Raw genomic sequence first — 18,592 nt, forward strand, 5'->3', positions numbered from 1 at the left:
AGTGATGGTAAAATAGTGGAAACAGCAGTGGTTTGGAATGAGAGCAGTGGCAATTACCTGCAATGCTTTTAAAAATAATTTTGGCCCTAGATGTTGAAAAGATGTGTCATCGCTGATTTGTGTGAGGGCAGCTTCAACAGGGTTGAATTACAAGGCTTTGGAGAATAAAATTCTTTCTCCTGCCTCAAAATGCATCTTTGGAGCTATACTGCCAGTAGATAATATGGAAGAAATTTGCTTCTCGTGTTATAACCTTGTTGTGTCAATAAATTGAGGACTTCAGTGAGAAGCCATGGTACTTAGTTTTCCCAGCTCAAGACTCTCTTGGTTTTACAAATCAATCCATCAGCTTTGCAAGGAGGATTTATCTCAGCCAAATGTCCCTTGGGAAATCTGAAAAGTGCTGAAGTTACATGGCACTGGGTTTGTGAGTTCCTGCAGCCTCAGCCCAGGTGTGCTGGGAGTGTGGACATCCCAAGCCTGGCTTTCAGAGGCTCCGAGAATCCTGTACCCTTTCTCTGCTCATCCTTGTGATGCCTGTGGCATTGCACACTTTGCATGGAAATCCCAGAAACTCAGTGTTCCTTGAGAATTTTCAAGAATTTTAATTAAATTTCAAAGTGAAATCCAGGGAGGATTCCTGCCATCAGGAGTCAGGTACTTTGTCACCAACCAGCTGCTCTGTGATGGGACTGGTACCCTGCAGCACTAGAGAGGATGAGGAACTCCCTGTATCCTCTGCTAAGCTGAGTATTTCTCATTGAGCACATAAAAGCACTTTGCCACTTTACCAAGAGACAATATCCCTCTCCTTTCACCCTTTCCAGTATGGCCCCATCAACATCCTTGTGTTGTATTTCCAGCCTTGACTTTGTAATATGGATCACAGCTGGTTGGTTTGAATTTCCCCTGAGTTACCCAGGATGCTGCTGAAAGCACAGGAAGAGCAGAAACGCTTTAATCAGTTAAATCAATCAAACAAAAGAAAAAAAAAGTAGACTAGACCTTAAAATTTACCCTGTGACCTTTGATACTCACTGCGATGACGTCTTCGTCCTATTTCTCTAAGTGCAAGATTTTGCTGGGACTTGGCAGAAGGGTGAAGCGAGGAAGACACGGGAGGGGGGGGTTTGCTGAGTTAAAAAAGGAAAAAAAAGAAAATGTCAGTGAGAAAATGGAAATACCCTGATGTTCTCCAGCCTGGAAGAGCCGGCCTCTCTCTCCCTGTGTTGCAGGGAAGGGGCTCCTTTTCCATTAGCTTGACTATGGCCGTGTTTAATCGGTTTGCTCTGACTTGGAGCCAAGAAAGGGCTTTGCTGTGTGATGCCGGGTCCTGCGTGTGTTCAGGCATCCACAGCTGTTCCCTTGCAAGGGCTGGCTTTTGACTACTGAGGTATTTTTTAATAGCCACAGAGGGCAACTATTAATAGATGAGATTTACCAAAACACAGAGCTACGCAGCGTGGTGTGGAGGGGAAAGACACAGCAACCTGTGTGATTTATGTCAGGAAAATTCCATGTTGAAATTATACTGGAAGACGCAGTAAAAATGAATATGCCAAGAAGGGGATTTAATCTGTTACTTGGGCCATGCCAGCATTTCTCCTCCTTTAAGGACCTGCCTCATTACATGAAACATGTTGCTGAATTATTTCTTTGGCATTAAACAGCACAAATTGTACAAAGGATGAAGATAAGACACATAGACACAAAATGCCAGCTTTTCTGAGATGTGATTAAATACCAAAAGGAATCGGAGACATTCCTGACCCTGAAGACATTTCAGTTTGATCAGATGTGGGATTAGGGGTAAAATGTGAAGAATTCCACATTGTGTGGAAGGAAGTAGCTGATCAGGAGTTTGCTTCTCTGTTTATTGATTCATTTCTAATTTCCATGATATGATGTAATGAGACTGGTGGCCTTGTCAGACTTGCAAATTATATTCATGTATCGAAGAAGACAGGCTAGTGAGCATTAAGCAGAATGGAGTGAGGATGTCAATTTAAGCTTCCTTTGCAGTCAGAACTCAGACATTGATTAAATATCATAAAATCCAGATGATATCAATTAAAAGACCCATCACTGTAATCACCTACACATTTTTTGTGCACCTTCCAAAGGCATAAAAGGGAATTAAATTCCCAAGCCAAGCCCCACTGACTAGCTGTAGAGCGTGGGTATCAAAATCCCCCTTACACTTCAAAAAGCTTTGCCTTAAGTTGTTTTGTGTTTCCTTAATTAATTAATTTGCTTTGTTTATTTAAAAATGAGTCAGAGAGAGATTAACTGGTGAAAAATTGTAAGTAAATAAGGAAATATGCTACACTCATTTAGAGAATGTGGGTAGACATTGAAAAGGCCAGAGCTTGGTTTGCTTCACGTGAGTGTCAGAGAGAATGGAAATATTTCCAAATATCTGAACTGCTGAGGTTTGCACAACTGGTTGAGAACAGTTACAAAACAGCATTTTTCTGTGATCTCCTGATTTCCACAAGCTTGGTGATGCTCTATTCCTGTCTTCAATCCCAGGAAACACAACAGGAGGCAAACACAGGCACGCCCGAGAAGTACTGAGAATTGCTTACTTCTCTTATTCAAAACACCTGAATATGTTTGGGCTTGGCATTTCTGGTTAAGGGGGTTTATTTTGCCTTTGTGCTGATCCCTCCTGAAATGTGTAGTGTCACTGTTATTGCCCTGAGAGCTGAGGATAAGAATTGGCTATTTGCAGTTGTTGCTCAGTTAGATCCTTAGGGAACGTGTTGTGCCATCTGCTCACCACAGGTATAGACACACAGCATAGGCTTGAGTGAGAGAATTACATCTTAAAGTCTTTATAATTGCAGGAGAAAAGGTCAGATCTTCCACTAGGATTCAGGGCACCAAGTTTAGACCCTGAAAATAGGTATCTAAATGTCCTTCACAATTCATATCAGGCTTCTCCATCTCCCTGCGTTCCTTCACAGTCATTCGGTCTTTCCTATTTTTGTGTACACAGTGTTGTTCCAAATGTATGTTATGCTTTCTGTCTGGACTGAGTTACACATCCCAAGCTCTTTGAAGTCCGTAGAAAGATTGAACTCCCAAAGATTTTGGTCCTTGGCTTGAATCTCCACATCCAGAGCACGAGTGAGGTCGGGAGCTTTCCTGAGACAAAGGGCAGAAGGTGAGGGAAAAGCTCCTACAGAACAGCACTGCACTAGAGTGAGTAGAAGAAATGTTTTGGGTAAGGATTGATGGCAACAGTTCACAGCATTATGAAAATCACTTCCCTTTTGCCTCCAGCATTTTTACCACGACTGTGTCCGTGCCAAAACCCAGAACGCGCTCACTAATTCTTCCAGAATTGATCGGTCATGATAAACTTCCAAACACAGAGTAAAATGCCTCTGTCAAGCACATCAGAGTGTGTTTCTCCCAGTTTGCCTGAAGAAATCTGTGCTGTTTGTTTCTCCCCCTGCACCTCATTTGATTCAAAAAAAAGGGCTGGAAGTTCCTGGCTCCCTCTTCATACACTCTGAATTCTTCTAATAGATTTACTTCTGGGGATAGATTTATTCCGTGTGTTTTTGCTACAAAGTGTCTTATTTGTGGAGGGTGATTGAACATTGGAATGGACTGCCCGGGGAGGTGGTGGAGTCACCATCCCTGGAGGTGTTCAAGGAAAGGCTGGATGTGTCACTCAGTGCCATGGTCTGGTTGACAAGGTGGTGTTTGGTCATGGGTTGGACTCGGTGATCTCAAAGGTGTTTCCCAACTTTATTGATTCTGTGATTTTTGTCTTAAAAATTCAGGCTAAAATCTTTAGCTCTTCTCGTCTTGATCAGAGACAAAGTTCTCTTTTCATCCATCTGGGAACAATACCTGAAGCATTTCCAGTGTTTTGATCTAGAAATCCATCATGAGGAGATGATACAAAAGGTGCTTCCAGGATGCCTTCTCTTCCTCCACAACTGAGTAAGGCAGCATGTCAAGTTTTACAAAGTTCTTGGCATGTGCTTGAGCTGGCATGTGAGTTGTGGAAGTGAGGGAATTCATAACAGTCCCCCTCTGTCTTTGACAGGGAGCTGCAAGACATTTCATGCTAACACGGGCTTTATAAATGTGGTTTATAATTTGAGGTCTATGTGTGTGGAAATGGGCAAAAATGACAACCTGCAGGTTTTGCTGGATCCTTTGCAGAGTTGGGTTTTTAGCCATCAAGATCTTAAGTCCTGTAGTAGTTGATAGTGATACATAACCAATAAATTACAGCAGCAAACCAGGGTGAAAGCTGATGTGTGGTTGAGATAAGCAGAGTGACAGAGGTTGCAAATGTTGTTTGTTATTTATGGGGAAATTAAACTGTGTGGCCTGTCCACAGTGGTTGTACTCAGGGCAAAAGTCGGTCAAGAAATCTGCCATAAAGGAAAATAAGAGTTTTGCCCTTCTTGTGTTATCATTTGACAATGGAGAACAGATCTTTGCATTCTCACAGCCCTTTGCTAGAGGCCTGGGTTTGATTCAAGTGGATCCACAGGCTCGTGATGCCAAAACAGGCAATTTCTGCACTCATGTCTGAAGGCCAAATATATGGGTATGATTTCCTATAGTTTACAGTTACATGCTGGATCAGTGCTGCACGTTTCATGAGCTGCCAGTCCAATTTAGCAGGGTCTTGGGAAGTGTGTCCTCCAGGGAACGCTTACAATCAGCCCTGTGTTTTGCACTGATAGTGCCTGTTTTCTGCTGCACGTGTTAGCAGATCCATATGTGAGGAAATCCAAACGTCCTTCCATCCAGCTAATAACCTGGGCATTAGCTGTGGCTGCTGCCCACTGCTTATTTAAGGAGTAGAGGACATTTTCTGCTTGATGCATCCCCCAGTTCAAGAACCATCCTCACATGTACGATGAAGTCTGTGGGATCTGTGTGGAAGTTGCAGGTCCTGCACAGGTTTAAAACCCAGAGAGCCTGAAAGTTCTTGAGTGTTTGGAAAAGGCACATTTGCATCTTTCCTCCTGCTTTTCTCTGGCTCAACAGAGGGAAATGAGGGGCAGGATTTTGATGTCAAGGAGTTCATTATGTTAGTGGTGCCTGTTACAGCCATTGCTGCCATGTTTTGCTGGATTTAGAAAACACACTGTCCACAGTATTTTCTTTCTGCAACTCTGAACTATTTTCATTGCAGGTGTGTTGTTGTTTCTGCCAGGTCACCTGGCAATTTTACTGTGGATTCTGGGAACTTCAAAGCTGAATGTTCTTATGTAAAATTTCTGTTTCGGTGACTGACATTTTCGGTTTCCTTGTAATCTCTTCACGGCTGGGAAAGAACAGCTTTTGTAGATCTCATAATATTTAGTAGTAGACTATTCAGTTGTTTGGTTTTTTTCCCTTAAAAAAGTGTGTTCAAGACTTTGCTGTTGAAGATAAAGACTTATAGGTATGAATCATCAATATCCCTGAAAACCCCCCCCAGAAACCAAACAGAGCTAAATATTAGTCCTTTGTTGTGACAGGGAGAGAAAAGTATCTCATGAACTCTGAAAATGTGAGGCTTTTAGTGCCAGGGCACAAGTTTTTCTTGGTTTCCTTGAATTGAAGTCTCCATGACCAGACTACGTTCTTTGTGATCTCACTTGGGTGTCTCCTACCCTTTCCTGCATAAGATGAAATAAGAGGAAATTTCAACCAGTCTCATTTGAATCAGGTTTTAATTTCTTTCTCAGAAAAGAGGAAGATTGGGATTATCCTAACCATAAGCCACTGATGATCTACCCGCAGCAGCAGGACCAGCTTCATGCACAGCCCTGCCAGGAGGTTAAGAAATGAGATTTGGAAGTCCACGAGTTATAAAAATAAAACCAGAAAAGAAGCGGCATCTCCAAAGCAAAAGTGATGTTTTGCAAGCTGCATATTTGGACTGGTTATTTTGGCCCATCAACTCCAGAAGGGCCTGCAATAAACATGCTTGGTCCTTCGTGGTTATATATGATTTTGTTTTATTTTTTTGTTGATGTCGGCTGGATTCCAAGTCTCTCTTCATTCCAATCGCAATGTATATCTCACTTTGTGGCACGGGGTTTATGTGCAGGGAGGATTAGTGTCAAAAAGTGAGATGAAAGGAGCAAAGAATTTGATCTTGTTCTTTTTCCATCCTGCATTTTTTGCTGTGTGTTAATTGGGAAAGATGCTAAAGGACCAGCCCCTTAAAGTCCCAGCTGCACAGCCGGCAGAGACAGTGCCATGTGAGCACCCCATGGCCACAGTGCTCCCCACCCTGACCTGCCTAAAAATCCCAAATATTCCCACGATAGGTGACCCATCAGAGCCCACCCAGGCAGGGTCCTGGCCCATCCCACCTGCCTGAGGTTACTCCTGCAAGGGCAGATGGCACAGGGAGCTGGAGCCCAGGGCAGAGCAGTGTCCACTCCACAGGGTAACCCCATGCTTTTCATGGGCTCTAAAGAGCACAAAGTGCTCCAGAAGTGCCAAACCAAGGTTACTCCACCCATGACTCCCTCAGGTCCCACCAGCAGGGCACGTGTTTGGGCAGGCTGCAAATGTGACCTCCAGCCTGACCCAGGATGGAGATGAGAAAGACAGGGTGGACTTGAGTACTGGTGGTGGAAATTTTCAGACATCTTTGAGAATTGCCCTGAGTTAGTCCATAAATAAAGAAAATTAAAAAAAAAGTCACAAATTGCCTCTTGATCTATAACTTCCAGTCTGACTAGTCTAAGTCCCAGCCACAGCAGTGACTCTTGGGGATATTCCTGTGCAGGGCCAGGAGTTGGACTCGATGATCCTTGTGGGTCCCTTCCACCTCAGCACATTCTGTGGTTCTGGGGCTAACAGAGGCTCTTCCTAACTCTTGCCCTGATTCAAGGGAGTGATGACAGGCTGCATTCCTGGTCTCTGGTGCTTGTCTTGAAAAAAAAAATCAGGTTTGTTCTGGTGACTGTAACCAAACTGTCCTTTACTTGACCTGTTGTGCAGCGTTGCTGTGCCTGTATCTGTTGGTTGTTCTTGGAAGCTTTGGGGTGAGAGATGGTGTGTAAATGCCAAATCTTATTAGAACAGTGGGTGCTCCCTCCTTGAAAGCAGAGTCCTGTTTCCACAAGACTCTCTGTTTATGAAGTTAATGTGCTACATTGTCATCAGAAAAGGTGAAGTTGAGGGATTCAGGAAGGACCAGTTTATAACAGGGAGCTCTGATGTTCCATCTGTGGAGCAACCGGCCTTCGGGACTTCTTTGGAGGTTGTAAAATACAAATCAAAGACTACAAAATATCAGAGAAGGCTTGTAAAATATGATTAGTGGCCACCAGCAGAAAACTTCAAGGATCAGCAACACAAGACACCACTTATTTAATGGAAAGATGATCCACATTATCAGAAAACACAGGCTCAAGAGAGCGAGTGGCTGATCCTCGCTGTCACTCTGAACGACTGTGTTACTTTGAACAAATTATTGCATCTCTTGATCTCAGCTTTCCCATTCAGAAGACAAGGAAAAGTATTCTGTTGGCCTATTCCATGACTTCTTCAGTCCTGATTCAGTCTCACTTCAGTGGGTGGATGGGGTTTGGAGCAGTGCAGGGGCTGGTGTCAGGGCTTTGACCAGAGTGGAATGTCTCTCTTCATGTTTAGGAAGCATTTTGAGGCCCAGAGGGGAAGCACTCTGCAAGTGCCAAGCAGTATAACGATGGTTAAAATAGCCTAAAATATATATATATGTATATATACACCTTCCTATATGGGTTTAAACTCTCCCATTTACGTGAATGAGGTTTGTTGCAGCCAAAAAAGGTTTTCATAAAGTGAGAAAGGAAATCTGCTTTAACAGAAGGGGCTCCTGAAAATATCCTTACACCACTTCTTTCTTTATCATTTGACTTTTCTCCTTGTTACAGTGCTTCAGCCTGTAGAGTCTGGAAAAACATCAGGGTAACCAGGGTGGAGGGAATATCAGATGGAGATGAGGGATAGATAAGAGGCAAATTACAGTACATTTCTCATGGGTCATTTGGCTCTAGCCTTGAAAAGGAGAGGGAAAAAATCCCGAAGTAGTAAAAGAAAGAAAAAGAGACAATCAAAACAAATAAACCTGCCAGTGTTGCTGATTTCAAAGGTCTGTGAACTGTGCATGTACACTTCATAGTGCTTTGCTATTTTAAAGAGATGCATCTTGAAATGTTCCGTCCTTTAATCCTACTCACTGTCTCAGAAGTTAATTGTACAGTAAGATCACAATTCTCTTTGCCAAGGCTTTCCCTTTGTTTTCTTTTTAATTCCAGAGAGCTGGCCAGCCAGCATATCTTTGCCTAGTTCTGTGCAGTTGGTTATTTTCTGTAGTATATTATGTAGTTCTCTGTAGCTTAATAATTTTTTATGGTCATGCAAAGAAATGGGACTTTTCAGTTCTTGCTGCACGAGTGAACTCAAATGTTGCTTCACCCTTGGACACGGACCCTGCAAAGGCAGAAGGCTCAGGGATCAGATATTTATGGTCTGTAGCACTGCAACTGTCTCTAAACCTACAACAAGGTTATATAAAGTGGGGTATGAGAAGTGAGCAGTAAAGGCTGGATGGATAAAGAGAGGAAACAAATAATGTTGTGTACGTGAACAGCCACCTCAACTTTTTGCCCAGAGCTCAGACAGAACATGTTTGACATTTGAAAATTTTTGCATCATCTTTTTTTTTTCCCCGAGCCTCTGCTCTTTTTTATCCTGGCCAGAACCAGCAGCAAAAGTGCTGGGGGGAGGAAAAAAAAAAAAAAAAGAAAAAAAAAAATCTGTTTTCACTGTATTTCTGAATCTGAGCCCAGGTTTGTGAAGGATTTGGCAAGGATTTCCAAACCTTTGAGAGAATCCGTGTGGAGATCTGAGGAAACCCGCCTCCCTCCTTAGAAAAGCAAGTTGGCCAGAAATTGGGCAAAAATTGGTCGTTTCAACTTGAGGTTTCCTTTGAGATTTTGGATTTGAACCTGAAACTGCACTTTGAGAATCAAATTTTGCTCTGACTAACTCTAGATTTACACTGGAGCAAATACATCACAGGCAGTGCTGATGCCTGTGTGCAGCCCAGTGAGAGCAGAGGTTGGATCAAAGTTCAGGCTCACAAGAACCAAACCAGGAGAGGACCCAGCACTAAGTTTGGAGCAGTCCAGGCATCAAATGTATCCCAACCTGTTGCTGTGGTTCAGCCTGTTGAGTAGATTTTGCATCCACAACATCCATAAGTTAAGTGGATGCATGGAATAAAACTGTATCATTTATTGGAAGTCTTTTATGTCAAGGTCAGATAGGGCTGAGTAGGGTTGTTCCATTAGGGTTCTATAGATGATAATACTGATTTTTAGAACTTAGTAGCAAATAATTTCCTTTGTGTATGGGGTGTTTTATTTTTCTTTTTTTTCCTTTCAGTCCTATAGATTTATAGAGCAAAATGTTACAGTAGAAATGTGTTTAATCCAGTGTTTCAAAGCAAATGGAATGAAATAGATAACTGAATAGTTGTAAAATTTCCCTGCTTTTGAGCAAGGAGGTGCTCTCAGTTTCTGTGGCAGGATAAAGCAAGCCCAGACCCAAAGGTTTCCCATATTTTGCACAGTAAAACTCTTAATTTCTTTCTATATTTTTTAAAAAATATTATTTAATAGGGTGAGTAAAGCCTGAGTCACTGTCCTAATGGTAGAATTAATTCAGTTTGGAAAAGGGCAGCCTGAGATCAATGTACACTATTTTGTAGCCACGTGGCCTTTTATTTTGTCATATGTGTTGCTTAGGGTCAGTCTTGACTGTAGATCCTGTCACTGATGGAAAAACCCCCTTGTTCATCTTTAACCAGCTCACCTGGTGCATTAGCAGTGTCACAGAGTTCAGCACAGGCTACCAAACCTACCCAAGGAGCTGGATTTATATTTGAACAATTATCTTAAGTGGCTTTTCTTGGATCCTTATCGTTATTATTTTTTTTTTTGCCAAAACCTTTCTCCTTTCTTGTAACGGGAGATCAGGTTTGGGGGCTGGAGAGGACATTTAGCTACAGTGGATAAACCAAAACTCTTTCAAAGCTGCCAAGCCTGCATGTGCTGACAGTGCCTGCAATTTATGCTTGTGGACATGACCCAGTGACTGCCTGGTTTGGATGCAGTTGGAATTACAGTTCCACACTTGGATTTCAGTGTGAACACAGGCAGGATCTGGATCTAAACTGGGACCTGAAGCCTTCCACTTGTAATATTCTGGCTCCACTTCGTTTCAGGCTCTGTCCCAATCACTGAAAGATTTATACCTTTATCAATAAATTATCATGACTTTTACTACACTTACAGCAGTGTCTTAAATTAACACTAAACTAAATGTAGATGAGGCACACTTCCTGCTGCACATGATTTATGGTAATCTGTCTGAAATGAGAAGCAAAATTGAATTTGCCAGCAAAAGCAGATCTTTAACATCAGGTCAGACAAAAATTTTATCGCAGGTCCTCTGCTAAAGAGGGCTCGTAGGTTGTCTTTTTTTTTTCCATTTTGTTCAGGTTTTTAATAGACCTGTAACACTTTAGGATTAAAAAAAATAAATAAGTGTTTGAAATGTTTGGGTCTGAAATCTCTGCTGTGTCTTTATGTCAGGTTGGAGGTGACAGACAGGACAAACATGGTAGTTACATGGCACTGATGAGCTCTCAACTTGAGGGCTGTGTCGCTTTTTGAGGTCTTAAAAATAAAATAAAAAATAATTTAAAAAAATAAAAGCAGTGGGAGAGGCTGGGGAAATAAGGTGGGCTTAGCCTAAAAATTAGATGTTTTACAGGAGATGTAATAAGCTTTCAAATAAGCAATAGGTTTGGTAGAGCAGAAGGGAATCTAATCTCCCTGTCTGTGGGGAATGGCACAGTCACACATGTCTATATATAGGTAGACCTTGAGAAAAAAGCTTCCTGACCATAAAGGAATTGAAACATGGGCTGCAGGTTGATGGGGCAGTGGCAGAGTCCCTGTCATGTGTGGTCTTAAGGGTGAGCTACATAAAAATTGGCTTGGTGTGGCCTAGAGAGATGCCTCAGCCCTGGGGTGCAGGGCTGGCAGGGGTGGTCTCTGCACATCCTTTCCAGACTTGTTTTTCTGTGACTCTCTGACAGAAGGCAAAAGACAGATTATACACTGGCACCAACACTGCATCTCCAAAAGGAGAGTTCCATGTCTAACCACCCAAGACTGAGAAGTCACAGGGGGAAAAGCTAAATTACACTTGTGCACATCTGCCAAATGGCCCCATTTCAAGGTCAGCTTTCAGTGCTGCTGCAGTCGTGGCTCTTGCCATTATCTTCAGGAAGAACATCATTTATCTCAAAGCCATTCCTGCTGTTCACTGCAGACACTGAAAATCTCTGTGTGGACACTGCACCCTAAAATCTTGGGCCCTCTGTGTTTCTTGGACAAGCAGGACAGACACTTGGTGGGTGCCTGTCCACACACTGACTGCTGTGCTCTTTGCTCCTCTAAGGGATTAGTGTCAATCCTGGGGTCCAGGATGAGAGCTGGAGGGGCAAAGGGAACATCCAAACCTGCAGCCACACCATGTTGGGAATCACACCTGGATTTGTCACAGGTTGCTGGCAAAGTGTTTCAAGGCTGTCCCAAAAAGCTTTCTGCTTGTCTGCTAGATTGCACCGTGGTTTAGGCTGGTCTGACAGCCCTTGTGAGAGCAGAAACAAGGAGTCTTGGGAAGAAGAGTGATGCACTGAATCCCTGTGATTCCAGCAGATTTACTCTGTCCTGCCATATGCTTAACACACTAGGTAAAGGGTAGGACATTGTGTGTCAACATTGAAAATAGAGACATTTTGAGGCTGACTTCCCAATTCAGGAGATGCTCTTGGGTTTGGTTGTTGTTGTTTGGGGTTTTTAAAGGATGAAATGTAGTGCCTTCTATTCCTAACAGACTCATCAGGCAGTTGGAGATCATACAGTATAATGAGCAGATAGCAAAGTTCCTATTCTGTATTTAGGTGGGGTCTTGCAAATAATCCCTTAAGTACTCTGTTTGTTTTCTTGCTGTAAAGGGATACTTGTCTTTGAAAGAAAAAAACCGAAACAAAGTCAAATAGAGAATAACTCAGAGCAACAGTAGAAACAGTAGAAAACTGTTTCCTAACAATAAGGGCTGGAAGGCTCTCTGTTCCTTGCAAAAACAACCACTAGTGCAGGAGGCTGCACCCCAGTCACATCAGGGAAAGATGGGAAGCCACTCTCTGACCTCAAAGAAAAGAAGGAGGAAGAGTTTTCAACTCAGTAACAAAACTGCTTGACTCTAGTCACTAAGGCCAGATTTAATATGACTAGAACTGAGTTTAAAAGCCATTGCCAAATGTGTTTGTAGCTCAGAGCAGAGGTTGGTGGCTGGGTTTGGCTTTGGAGCTGAGGTGCAGCGAAGGGAGCTCCTCACCGTGGCCCCCATGGGCAGGTGAGGCTGGTGGCCACGGGCTTCACCTCATTGCCTGGGGACCAGTCACATCCCAAATGGACAGGAAATGGGCTTGACAGATGAGCCAGGCACAAGGATAATGGCTGGTGTGACTGATGGGGTGGGTAGGGCCACGGAGAGATGCTGCTAGGTGAGCTAAGGACTCCATTAGACTGAAACTGGAGCACTGCGTGGGACACAATCACTGATTGAGGGCTGGGGCTTGCTGGATAAGAGTGAGCTGCTACACAGAACAGTTTCAGAGGGTTATTTACACTGCAGTGGAGGAAAAAAAGCAAACCAAAGCTGTGCACTGAACAAATAAGTCGATGAAAAGATCTGTGTGGGAATGTGCACATTCCCTGATATGATTTGGTGTCCCAAATGGCCTTAAACAGCCCATAGAATTTCTATGTCTAAAACAGATTCCAGCAAAGGAGACCTTTTATGATGCACTAATAGGCTCATTAGGCTTTCTGGAGCAAGGCACGCTCACAGCATCGTATGTTTTTTCCATTACAGGAATTACACGTGTTTTGTTGTGCTTTGGGTTTTGTTTTGTTTTCCACACAGACTTGCCCTGACAGTTCCCCCATTCAGGTTTATATTGGAGGTACCATCTCGAGCCAATGAATTTTATGAAATATGTTGCTGGCACTCACGGGGAGATGCATAAAGGAAATATTCTAATGACAGTTGGAAGGGCTTTGATCCCTTTCCAAGACTGCACTCATGTCTTTGAAATGCGAGTTTGGCAGTGCTGGAAAGGCTGGGCTCCTTGGCTCCCTTTGGCACGAGCCCATGTGACAGACATTATGTCCTCTATCAGGGGACCCACATAACCTTGAGAAGTGTAAGCAGCGCTCACAGATTGCGTTGGGTCAGATAGTCTGGGCTGATAACAAAGCAGCCGAGGCAGCAGGGGGGAGTCAGCCCAGTCCAAAGCAATAACTGAAAACTATTTTGACCTGGTAACTGTTGGGTCTGCTGCCTGCGGCTACAGAGTTGGACATGAACTGCAAAAGTAGTTAATTTATACCTCCTTGAGTGTAGGAATGTGGCGATGATGGATAGGGATGGGAGGTTATTAGAAACATGGGGAGGAAGGAGAGGATGGAATTCCAGCTCGTGTTTTTATCTTACACACACGCACGCTGGTTCCTTACATGCTCTTGGCTGCCTCGTGTGTGTGCACAATCCAAGTCCTCACTTACACACTCACACCTCAGTTCCTGTACATGCAGGCACATGTTCACACACTTACAAGGGATTTGCCTGAGCTAAGGGCTTGAGCATGTTTACGTGTTAGGGGTTGCTGACTGCTTTTACAGCGGGGTTTGCATTTGCTTCCTTCCAAACATGATCTATTTACACCTACTCCCGTGCAGATCCTTTGCTAAAAATCCTCTTAGCATTCTGTTCTTCCACCCCTTGAATATATTCTGCTCACTCACAGCCTTCCCCTGACTGGAAGAGTAGTGGTGGTCAGAGAAATGCTATAAACCCAGGTCCAGGACTTAGTATGGTAGATTTACATAAGGCTTGAGTCCAGTCTCAGTGAAGCATTGACATCAGTGGCTAATGAGTTAAATGCTGTCTGCTCTGGATGTTTTCTGCAGTAATAATCCATGTACAAAACAGCCCTAGGTGTTGAAGCACATGGGCTGTATGCAAGCGGGAGAGTCGTTGTGACTGTGCACTGAGATAAATGGGGATAGGATTGTGCAAACGATAAGCAAAGAGACAGCTGAGAATAAAGAAATATTAGTTTAGATTATTTGAATGAGTGAGGATAAAAATGGTAATCTCAGGAGGGGAGTTGGGTTATAGTTACTCCTACAGGGATTTGTGCACACACATAAAGCATCTGCATCCAGAGTCAACAGCCGCCGTCTCAGCGCGGGCAGCAGGACTTTCCTTCCCACTGAGATACAAACACACAAACGTTGTTCTACTCAGACACACTCAGTGCTTCTGTTTCTGCACTTCTCTCTCTTCCCACATCACTCCCACATCCTCTCTTATGCTTTTGCTCCCTGTCTTTCACCGATGCTGCCATGGGTGCAGGTGTACACACTGTCGCCTTCCCATGCATGCACCCCCTGTCATGAATTCCCCATCTGGAGATGCTCTCCCACATAATTTCAAACTATTGCTTGTGGATGTGTCTGAGTATGAGCCCATGTTTGGTGAAGATGTTTTCAAAGGCACCAAGAAGATCCTGGAAGTAGATGGTGCAGAGTTTCAGAGCATTGTGCAGATCCATGCAGGACACACTTGAGGAGCTGAGGGGAAGGTCTGTGTGTTTTCCATAGATGTGTTGGGAACATTGAAGAGATGAGAAATGTGTAAAGGGTCACAGTGTTGACCTGTCCTTCAGGATGTCACCCGCATTGGATTGTAAGATAAACATGGTATGGAATGGAAACATCCCCTTCCACTGGTGTCCCCAAAGAGCACGTCTTCCTCCATGAGTCAGCGAGGGCCTGGGGACACCCAGCCATGATCTATTTTGGAGGCAATGACTTCAGCAAGTGGCAAGGGAAGCTATTGTGGAAATATGAATGTGTTTTCCATTGGGGAGTCCTCCAGGGAAGGACAGAAAGATCTTGGTGCTGAGCCAACTCCCCTATTTTTTCTTCACCCTTCTGGGAACAAAAGCCTTGCAAAGTATGCAGGGAACCCTGCTCGGTGCTGGTGAGTGTGTGTGGCTTGTGAGAGCTACGTGAGCCCTATACACACCACACACAAACAGAAAGGGGGACTTTGGGAAGCAGGAACCGACCTGCTCAATGCCATCGTGGTGTCCTTCCCTCATGAGCTGGTCATCTGTGCTTGGCTCAGCGTGATCTCTTTTTGTTGTTTCCACCTGAACACAGAACAAGGTAACCCTCTTTTAGCTTTTCTGTTATCACAGCACTTCATATCAAAAGGCAGTGTGAGCTAGAAACACAGAAGCATCGGGTTTACTCTTAGGTTTTGCTTTCTTCAGCTTTACTGTGAGTTGGGCCATCGTGGTGCCCCTGAAAGCAGTGTGACACCATGGTCTGTGCATCAGCAAGTAGCTCCTGTATTCCAGTATTGACAAAGTCTACTCTTTTAAAGGAGTGAAAAAAGTGCTTCTAATAGGCATGAAGATTAAGGGATTTGCTTTGTTTGCCTGCAAGAGGATTGCTCTGTAACTTCCAGTCATCCCAAAAGCGAAGAAGAAATGCTACTCACCTTGGGGGGACCTTTATGTCATGGTACAATACCATTCCTCTTGCCAGGAAACCTCTTGGCACAGCTGTGCTGGCTGGAAATAGCAATTCCCAACCATCCATGGGATGTCAGGGTTAGACCATGTCCATCTCGGCACAAGTGACTGCCATTGGTGCTAAAGGAGGTAGTTTTTGTGTCAGCCTGAGGGTTGGAAACTTGTTATTGTGAAGGAAAATTAGAGGTAACAATAACAAACAGCTTAGAGGAAATGTGCAAGGTAACTGCTGGTGTAAAAAGATTTAGTGACCATAATACTTGGTTAATTACATTCATAATAAATAGATTCCTAGACTTATCTTGAGAATGTGGACAGCTTTATGTATTTACCTTGGATTTTGTGGCCTTAGTTAATCAATGGCCTGAAGTGTTAGATGAGATTCACTGTATGAATGCAAAGTAATCAAAGTTTGGGAGGGGGTTATTAAAACATTTCAGGTGATTGATTTGCAGGATATTATAAGATCTTTGCCTGGATTGCAGCACTTCTTCGATATTTTGTTGCTTTTGTGTCACCTTTAGGAAAAAAAGTGCTTTTCTTTTTCTACAGGGCATACTTAGATGTCAATGAACTAAAGAACATACTCAAACTGGATGGATCCACACACCTCAACATCTTCTTTGCCAATTCCTCTGAGGAGGAGCTGGCTGGAGTGGCAACTTGGCCCTGGGACAAAGAAGCCTTGATGCATCTAGGTGAGTGATAAAGATGTTTCTTCTTCATAAAGCATTCTTTTGAGGCACTAAGAAGGAAAGACAAATATGTGTTAAGCTCTGTTCTGATTTCTTATCATTCCTCTAATATATAGTCAGGGGAAAAAAAGTATTTCACGATTCCCAGATACTGGCTCACAACCAGGAAAATATTAGGTTATAAACCCAAAGCATATTATGGTATTTGTAGATAATGTCAAGCTGAAAGTATTTCACCTTTTAAGTGAAGCTACTTTACAGGGCATTCACTCCATGGGAGCAGTTTGCAAAGAGGATTGGGGGATAGGTGTGGGGATGCCAGACAGAGGTGAATCTTTAACCTCAGCCTGTCACGTTCTGATCCTTAGCTCATTACTAACTATTCAATTAACTTTCCTCACAAACTGTCGTTAAAATCTGCTGCTATTTTTCCTCCACCGATGTGCAAAAGAGCAAACTGCTGAGAGATTGTATTTCTAATGTTCATTTGAGTGGAACTGGAAGGAGTTCACTACCCTGCAGACTGCCCTGAGTGTTTCATAACCAGGTTGCTGAGTGTGGCTGCTGGAACCCAGGAGTCCAGACAAAGCTCCTCAGCCTCCCCAATGACTCACTGCCACCTGCAGTGCCACTGGACCCGTGTTCCTTGCAAAATGTCAGATGAGCCTCAAAAGGTTCCCAAGGCACTGACTGAGTCTGTGTGTGCTTCTCTTAACTGCACAAACCCCCCTGGGGCTGCAAACCTGATCTGGTCATCTCCCGTGAGCAGGGATTCTCAGAGGTTTTCCAGATATTTCTCTGGCTTTTCCAAACCTTCCTAGACTGGAAGAGAAGTCCAGTTTCAGCCAATTTAATTCTTTGTGAAAGGCTGTTTCAGCCAGTTTTTATATTACCCAACCCCATGTTGAGCTAAGTAAAAGAAGATATGATGAATGTACACCTAAATGAGGAGAGAACAATACAGTGTTTATTGTCCTAAAACGTACTGTGAGAGTTGAGCTGTAGCCATCAGTCAGGGAGGCTTTTCCATGCTCAGAAATACCCCAAAACCTGGATCCTAACATGTCTTTATAGTCTTTATAGCAGAGAGAGGCTCCATGGTCAGACCAAGCAGTTGGAACTGGCTGCCTTCCTTCAGTTAGTCAATGTTTTATTACAACATCCAGCTCTGCAGCTGCTCTGGAAGAAGTGTGAGCAAACTTCCCTTCCCAAGGCCTGGCAACGACACACATCCAGTCTCCTGCTGAGCTCAGCTGGAAGTGAAGCCACTTCCACTCTGCCTTGCCTACAGCCCCATCTCCATGGGCTCCTACTGCCAGCACCCAAACCAGAAGGTTCTGTAAATGCCCACCAGTGATGACTCCCCAAGGCAACATCTGGCAAAAACAAAGATAGATCCTAAGCCCAGCCTTGCCCAGCACCCACAGTGATGTGATTTCTGTCACTGGGGAGCACCACAACCCCCTGCTCCAGCACTAAAGCCCCACAGTAACTCTGCTTCTGGTTGTGCAACAGTGTGGGTTGCTGGTGGGAAGCATTAGCCCAAAGTGGAATATGGCTGCAATAGAGCTGATCCTTCCCTAAATGAGTATTTTCACAGCTTCCCTTGGTGTTGCCATGGGAGGGAGGAGAGAACAAGGGAAGAGCTCCAGAGCGCCAAGAAGAACCTTCTGCAAGAGGGCTGGGGCTCGCCCAAAGCCCTGATGAGTTCTTCTGTCACTTCGTTAAGCTAATTGTCAACATCATGCCCCAGCAAAACAATTTAAATTCAGCTCCTACAGTGTATTGACAGAGTTCATTGACCAAAAAAAAAAAAAAAAGAAACTCACAAGAAAAAAAATTAGACAAGAGATTAAAGTTGACTTGCCTTGGAAAAAAAAGACCCCAAAACAAACAAACAAACAAAAAGTAAAAAAAAAATTCTCATAATTTCCTGTCATAATAGCCCTCCCAGACCTGTGCTTGGTTTGTAAGAATTCATCTTTAATCTTTTTTACTCTCTTCTATAAATCCAATATGTACTTAATAAAAAATATGAAATATGTCCTGTGGTGCAGATCTAAAGGCTGGGATAGAGATTGTCTGGGTGAGGGAGTTTATCTTTTCTGTAAAACTGCAATTGATTTAGATTCTTGACAGCTGTGAAAAATATAAATTTTCAACAAAGGCAAAAATAAAATCT

General features: G+C 43.5%; 1 protein-coding gene across 2 annotated transcripts in view; it reads left to right on the forward strand.

The window, feature by feature from the left end:
- PAPPA (pappalysin 1) overlaps window positions 1-18,592 on the forward strand; it is a 182,032-nt gene that overhangs the window by 36,258 nt on the left and 127,182 nt on the right. For both annotated transcript variants that reach the window (XM_027687758.1, XM_027687759.1), the window contains exon 3: window positions 16,268-16,413. In XM_027687758.1, coding sequence (XP_027543559.1) covers window positions 16,268-16,413 — 146 coding nt within the window. The remainder of the gene's footprint in view (window positions 1-16,267; window positions 16,414-18,592) is intronic.

This window comes from Neopelma chrysocephalum, unplaced genomic scaffold (genome assembly GCF_003984885.1).
Source record: "Neopelma chrysocephalum unplaced genomic scaffold, ASM398488v2 Primary Assembly neopelma1_74, whole genome shotgun sequence".
Lineage (NCBI taxonomy): Eukaryota > Metazoa > Chordata > Aves > Passeriformes > Pipridae > Neopelma > Neopelma chrysocephalum.